At 49.4% G+C, this 7,521-nt stretch overlaps 1 protein-coding gene across 1 annotated transcript in view; it reads left to right on the top strand.

Moving 5' to 3' along the window:
• Positions 1–3,573: 3,573 nt before the first annotated feature.
• SEL1L (SEL1L adaptor subunit of ERAD E3 ubiquitin ligase) overlaps positions 3,574–7,521 on the top strand; it is a 35,237-nt gene continuing 31,289 nt past the window's right edge. The window contains exon 1 of the mRNA XM_038138143.1: positions 3,574–3,772. Coding sequence (XP_037994071.1) covers positions 3,679–3,772 — 94 coding nt within the window. The 5' untranslated portion in view covers positions 3,574–3,678. The remainder of the gene's footprint in view (positions 3,773–7,521) is intronic.

Genomic DNA, 7,521 nt, shown 5'->3' with positions numbered 1-7,521 from the left:
GTAGGGCAATGTGAAGTAAAGCCAAATCTTAAAGACATGTTTTTCCCCACCCCATTCTTCTTCCTGGCCTTTACTCACAAATTCTCTACCTCTCCCTCCTAGTGGTGCAGTGAGACAGGGAAAGGGGGTTATAGTGAGTTCATCACTTTCTGCTGTTCCTCGCTCCTCACAGGAAGGACTCTTCACACTACTGCTGCTACAGCATGGGCTCCGTCACATGGGAGACAGTCCTCCACAAACTTCTCCAACATGACTCCTTCCCATAATCTGCAGTTCTTCACGAACTGCCTTGGTGTGGGTACCTTCCACAGAGTACAGTCAGTCCTTCAGGCACAGCCTGTTCCAATGTGGGTCCTCCACAGGGTCACAAGTCCCACCAGCAAACCTGCTCCAATGTGGGCTCCTCTCTCCACAGGGCCACAGGCCCTGCCAGAAGCCTGCTCCAGCATGGATTTCTCATGAGGTCACAGACTCCTCCAGGCATCACCTGCTCTGGTGTGGGATCTCTGCTCCTCCATCAACCTCCATGGGCTGCAGGGACATAGCTACCTCACTATGGTCCTCATCACCCTCCATGGACTGCAGGTGAATCTCACCTCCCACACCTGGAGCACATCCTCTCCTCCTTCTCCACTGACCTTGGTGTTTGCAGAGCTGTTTCTCTCACATATTCTATTCCACAGCCATTGCCACTGTGCAGTAATTTTCTCCCTTCCCTAGAGGTGCCACCACTGTCAGTGATGGGCTCAGCCTTGGCCAGTGACAGGTCTGTGTTGGAGCCAGCTGGCATTGGCTCTGTCAGACATGGGGGCAGCTTCTGGCAGTTTCTCACAGCCCTGTAACCCCCCACCATGGCTAGCTGTCGTGGTTTGATATTGGCCAAACACCAGGCAATAACAAAAGTTGTTCATTCACCCTCTTCTGCAATAGTCGGGCAGAGGAGAGGGAAAAAATTAATGAAGGGTTCATGAGTTGAGATAAGGACCGAGAGAAAAAATTTTAGGAGCAAAACAGATTTATATTTAAAGGTATAAGGTAAATTTATTATTAACAGAGTCAGAGGAGGATAATGAGAAGTAAAATAAGCCTTTAAAACATCCTTTTTCCCTCCTCAGTCCCTTCCTCTCTCTTATCAACAGGGAGTGCAGGGAGACAGGGCATGGGGGGTTGATCAGATCATCACTCAAGATCTTCTGTTCTCTCAGGGAAAGGAATCTTTCTTCTATTATGCTGTGGGGTCCCTCCCATGGACAGTCATCCCAAAACAGTTGTGGCGTGGGTCACTCATTCACAAGGTGCAGTCCACTAAGGATAGGCCACTCTAGTTTGGAAACAAGGGCCCTCTCTCTATGTCTGGAAGCATGGGTCTTCTCTCCCTATTTTGGTCTTCCAGTAAATCAGAACTCTCTCTAGCATCCACCTGCTCCAGACTTGATCCAACTTTTCCCACGGGCTGCAAGTGGATCTCTGCCCTTCATACATTACAGGGGGACAGTTTGTTTTACCATAGTCCTCTCCACAGCTTACAGAGGAATCTCAATGCTTGAAGCACCTTCTTTCCCTCCTTTTTTTCCTGTGACCTTGGTGTTGACATGTTATTTTCCTTCACATGTCCTCACTTCTTCCTCTTCTCCAACTAGAAGAAAAAACTACTGCTCGTAGGTACCAGTGTCAACAACTAAAGATTCCTGCAGGATCCCGCAGCACCAAGAGGTTGATCTTGTCTAGGTTCCACGTCAGAGAGTCGCTCACCATGTCTTCACTGCCGGCCATGAAGCCTAACCACCACCGAGCGAGCAGTGGTAGCCGCCTGTTTAACACCGCTCCTCACACAGGGCACCGGGAAGGGGAAGCCACCACTGCCACCCCTGCCCTTCTGCCTGCAGCACGGCTGGCTAGGGGCGGCCAGGCAGGCAAGGTTTGCCGTGAGCTGCACCGAGGTGGCAGCGGCCACAGCAGCGCATTTCTGCGCGCTGCGCCAGGGATGGTCCCTGGTGGCAGCGCCTCGCCACCACGGGAAAAAACTGCATGTGCACTGTTTCAATTTTCTTCTTAGATATGTCATCACAGAGGCATTACCAACCTCTCTAATTGCGCCAGCAGCATGTCCATCTTTAGAGCCATCAGAGATTGGCTCTGTCAGACATGGTGGAAGCTTCTAGCAGCTTCCCACAGAAGCTACTCCTGCGGCCCTCCCCCGCTACCAAAAAAATCAGGCCACATCAACACACTACCCAAACCTGCCCCAGCCACCCCTGCCCTCATGCCTTCTGGGCAGGCCAGAGCCATATCCAGCAGTACTGCCGAGGCTTCAGGTCACCTCATGGCCCCTCATGCTGCCTCCCAGGGCTGGTCCCTCCAGCTCTCCTGAGTGCTGTCACTGCCTCACGCAGGGGGCTCACGCCACTCCCCAGACGGGGTGGGCTCGCTCCTCTGCTCCAGGGGGTGACACTCACAGGCAGGTGGATTTATGCTTTTCCATCTACCAAAACACAGGTTAAACTTAGGGCTGATCTGAGCACAGAGAAGTGCCCTGGAGAAACCCCTCAGACCCATTCCAAAATGGCACCCCCACACCAGTGCAGCTTCATTCTGCCGAACTGTTTAGCCATGTGTGCTGTGTAGCTGTAGCTAGAAAAAAAACGAGTGGTACTGCAGTATTCAGTACCACTCTTAGCTCTATCCAAGGCCATGCTCTTTAGACACCTCATGTCTGCAGGCATTCCGTTACCTGCGGACCCTGCTGGAGCAGGCAGAAAATCCCTCAGCCAGCGCTGGGTGGGACCGCACTTGCCACAGCTTCTGCCACTGTGTCCCACGGGAGAAACAGCTGCTGGTGGCCTCTCTCGCCCTGCAGAGATCTCAAGTGTAGCGCTTGTAAGGCTGAGGTGGCTGGACACTACTGAGACAGAGTGGGAAAAACCCACTTTCTAATTCAGCACACCACTGTGTAACAGGACAGTCCTGTGACGCGGTGACATTTACCACCCAGCCATGTTTCACTCCATTAAAGGCTGGGATCCTCGTTCCCTTCCTCCTTTGCTTTTTTTTTTTTGACCCACAGAGAGATGCAATTCCTATGAGAAGCGAAGAATCCTACAGATACGCTAAAACTCTTTATGCTTCACACACTCCATCTGTGCCACCTATACTTAATTTACTGCAGCTTCCACACTCCTACTCAACGAAGCGTATCCCCCGCCCCGCATTTCTGCGCTCTGGAATGGGCGGGGTTCCGGGCGGTGACGCCGCGCTCGCGCCCTGCGCCGTTCGGCGCGGGGAGTTGTGGGTGACGTAGTCCCTGCCGGCCGCGGGCCCCTGGGGGCTCACGCTCCCAGACGGCGCCGCGGTCCTCGCAAAGAACTGTGGGTGTTGTAGGAGCGGCGCACGAGCCAATGGAAGGGGCCGTTTCGGGAGGAACGGCTCGCGCAGCGGCCGTCGCTGAGACACGTGCGGCGCTATTTGCTAACGGGAGGGCGTGGCGGGCCAGCCGGGCCCCCTCCCAGCCAATCGGAGCGGGCCATGTAGAGCCGGCCGTTCCCCGGGCTTGCGTGTGCGGCTGCCAGCGGCCCGTAGTCGGCCGTCAGCGCGGCAGCTGATTGGTGGCGGCGGCGCGCTGGGCGGGGCGAGAGAGCCGGAGTCGGGGGCGCTCGGCGCGGCCCCTCAGAGCCCAGCGGGATGGGGCGGCGGGTGCGCTGGGTGGCTCTGCTGCTGTGCCTGGCCGTGCTGTCGGCCGGAGCGCTTCCCGCGGTCGGAGCGCTTCCCGCCGCCGGTAAGTACCGCGGCTCCGCTTCCTTACGCCCCCCTGGGCCCGAGCGCTGCGGCGGCATTGCCCCCCGGGCCTGCGGCGGGGGAGCGGGGCCCAGAGGTATCTGTGCGAGTCCTGTCGCCCGCACCGGGGCGCGGAGGCGGCGACAGCGAGGCAGGTGACCCCGTGCTCTTTCCAGGGCTGTAGGGTGCGTGGGGGCAGCTGGGCGCTCGCCGGGGCGCTGAGGCGGCGGAGCAGAGCGGGGCGCGGGGCTCCTGTACCTGCGTGGCCGCGGGTGGCGGGACTGGGCTGGCTTGAGCTCTGCCTCACCGGCGCTGCTCCGTAGGCCTGGGAGGGGTGGGCGCAGTGCTCAGTGCGGTGCCTGCCTTTAAGCAGCTCGTTAGGAGCCCCCTTGGTAGTGCTTGCACTGCTTAGAACCGAAATGGGGCGTTTTTTCTCCCTAGAACGCATTTTCTCTTTGAGGCGCTGAAAATGCTGGTTTCAGCCTTATTAGAACGGTTTTCTCACCTCGATACGTAGAGATCATTTATGCGTCCTGTTTTATGTCCCCATAATATTTTTTCCCACCGTATTTTGTTGTTACGTAGCTCGGGTTTGATTCTCATGTGTTGTCATCTACTTCCTTTCCTGAGGTTTCTACCTCCCACACCCTTCTTTGCACCATGGGCTGGTGGGGGGATGAGCAGTGCATTTATTTATAAAGTCAGAAGCCACTACCTTAACGACAGCCATATGAGATGCCACTGGGGATTTGCTTTAACACTGTTTCAGGAAAGTAACATTTTCGCTAGAGGTAAGTTCAGTACCTTGGGGTTCATTTTCCTGGATGCAGTAGGAAGTTCAACTTTAAAGTAATATTACTGGATTATGTGAGCTTTGTAGGTCACTTTATAAGCCATCAGGGCGCTTTTGGAGTTATGGAAAGAATACACACAAGTTCTGTGAAAGCAGAGAGATGTAGCCAAAGCTTTGAACCGTATGCTCTCATTTATAGTGTATGTGAAGAAAAAAGCGAAGGTGAGCTGGGGCTGTGAATGTCACATGGACCATCTGTTGTGTTCGTGCAAGTTAGGTGGTAAGGGCCAGTCAGGGGTGCATCAGTGGTGGTACTACCATGCAGCTCTCCTGCCTTGACTGTTAGTCCACTATCACAAAGTTGTTTTGTGGGCATGAAGTTCTGATAGTTTAATTCAGCCTGCATAAACAAAAGGTTTAGATTTAATTGAACTAATACAATTAATAAGCCATAGAAAGCACGGCACATGAATGTAGGCTTAGGAGCTGTTTACAAGCTAAAATTGCTACTGTGATGTCAGACTGTTCACTGATACCCACACTTACTCGGAGAGGGTGTTTGGAGTCCATTATTTGGCAGAAAGCTGTGAGTGGAATACATTCCTTGCTCCAGGTTTTGACAAGAATCGTTCTGAAAATTATCCTCATTTCATGCTTTGATTTCCCACAGTAACAGTGTGACTTTCTGTATTAGAGACTGGTATAAGTCTTGGGACTTTGTATTAAATGCTTCAATGAATGTTTAATTGTTTCTAATGTCTGGTCTGGAAAGAGTCATCTGGGATGTGAGTATAGTGGGAGGGGTTTTAAGGAGAATGAGTAAGAATTGTCTAAGTATGACATTTCCTAACTTTAGAAAGAGTTTTTAATAAGGACATTTTGTTTAGTAGTGAATATTCTAGATTTAACTTGAATATTTTAAATATAACTCTATTGTCATAAACTTTGTTTAAATCAGTTTATTGAAAACTTGAGTGCAAGAAAAGTCAAGCCTAGAGGAAGGGGCACAATATTTTTTTTAACATGATATTGCTGCAGATTATAAAGGCATTTAAAATTGGGACCGAGGAAAGATATTAAAAAGCATTGGCAAAAGCAGCTAAAACATGCTAAGTATGTGTGTGTTGTCCAGATGAAACTGTCTGTCTTCTGGTCACTGCAGGAGTGATGGCCTTCCCCTGCTGATCACTCATTAAGAACATTGAAAAAATCCTCCTTTTTTGTGATTGCTGGTGTTATTTGATTTGTGGGATTGTTTCCTCTTGTTCACAGACTAAGAGGTAAAAATGTTCTTATTCTGCCTGAAGAGAGGAAGTGATGCTTCCCCTGACTCTCCTACATGTTCCATGGCTAACTTCAGCAATGGGCAGATGTTTTTATGCTGTCCCACTGCTTGCTGGGACAAATGAGCTCACTCATATACCTGTAGGGAACTTCAATACCTATTCTTCCGTAAGACAGAGCTCAGTGGTTTTCCCTTACCTTTCTGTTTTTACTTACCTGCTTGAGAAATATTCCCTGAACTTTCCCTTGTTGCCTGGTTGGGAATCTCAGTTCCTACTAAGGAACTGCTGGAGAGTAAGTTCTGTTACTTAAAGTTAGCCAGCAATGGCAAGGACACTGGAAGAAATATTTTTATTCAGGGTGAGGGCTGACCTATATCTCAATCTTCTAGTTGAACTAAAATGAATATGTTGCACAGATTGTAGCTGGGAACAATTTACTTGCTGCCAAGGATACTTTGGAGCTATTCTTGCTGAATAGGTGCCACTTAAGGATTTTACTTAACTCACTGCATGTTTTGAAGCATCGTGTAATGGGAATAACATCTATGCTATTGAGCCTGTTTCTGTGCTGAATATATCAGTCAAAAAAATTGATGAGAAGCAGTCTGAGGTAATTTTTTCTCTTAAGATTTCCTTCTTTCCTGCAAGAACATAGTAAACAGAGTTTGTGTTCTCTTTCAATGTCTATCTAGTCACTTGCACAAAAACAACATTGAAAGAGATTGCCAGAAATACTACAGAAAAATCTCTCACGGATGCTCTAAAGTAGTCACTGCCAAACCATTTCTGTTCATGCACCCCTCTCCAGAGAAAGCTTTTTGAGCATACATTTTACATGTATTTTTTGTAACTTAAGCATTGTTGTACTCTTGTCCTAACACATTATGTGCCTCATAAAACATGCACAAAAACACAAATGAAAAAAGAATGAAATAAAGGTGGAATGACCACTGTATCAAGAGAAGTTTTATGTATTAACAGTCTGAAAGCGATGTTATTCCTGCTGCCCCGGTGGGTTGGCTGGCATACTCCCTGAGGTGTGTGCACCGCTTGGGAGATCCCTGCTCTCAGCAGAAGCCCACTAGTTGCTTTGTTGTTACAGTGTTTGAGGCTTGAAGAGCTTGGCAAAAACTAGAAGGAAATGGACAACAGTAATGAGTTAGGGATTCAGCAGAGCTGTGGGAGTCTGCTTCGCTTACTGAATTTTTGTCTACTTCCCGAGTGTGGGTGACCATTTTAACATTGAAGCTAGTGGTATTTCTTGTCTGGTAGTAGCAGCCCTTCAGGTTTATTAGATGTCAGTTGATCTGTTCTTCTAGTACAGCAAAACTTTGGAACTGTTGAACTCCCTTAAGCTAATGACGTTATTGCTGAATCACACTGCATAGCTCTTCTGGTTTCTACCCTTCTCTCCTTAGTGCTCTCTTGAAAACAGTAATTCCCAGAAAATGGTAGGAGCTTTATCCAGCATATGGTAGGATCTTTTTCTCTAGCATAGGCTGCCAGAGTACTTTTGCTATATTTACAAAGCATGCTTGAACACTGGCCTTTCTAGTTGAGGAAAAAATTAATACTCCTCAAAGCTGATTTTAGTTATATATGAACTGGTGGATGGTTGAAAAAAGATTTTGGTTCTGTGAAGTGCTTTAAAGTCCTAGCTGGATGTGAAAG

This window comes from Motacilla alba, chromosome 5 (genome assembly GCF_015832195.1).
Source record: "Motacilla alba alba isolate MOTALB_02 chromosome 5, Motacilla_alba_V1.0_pri, whole genome shotgun sequence".
In the NCBI taxonomy this organism is placed as follows: domain Eukaryota; kingdom Metazoa; phylum Chordata; class Aves; order Passeriformes; family Motacillidae; genus Motacilla; species Motacilla alba.
This window is presented reverse-complemented; position numbering and strand designations above follow the sequence as displayed.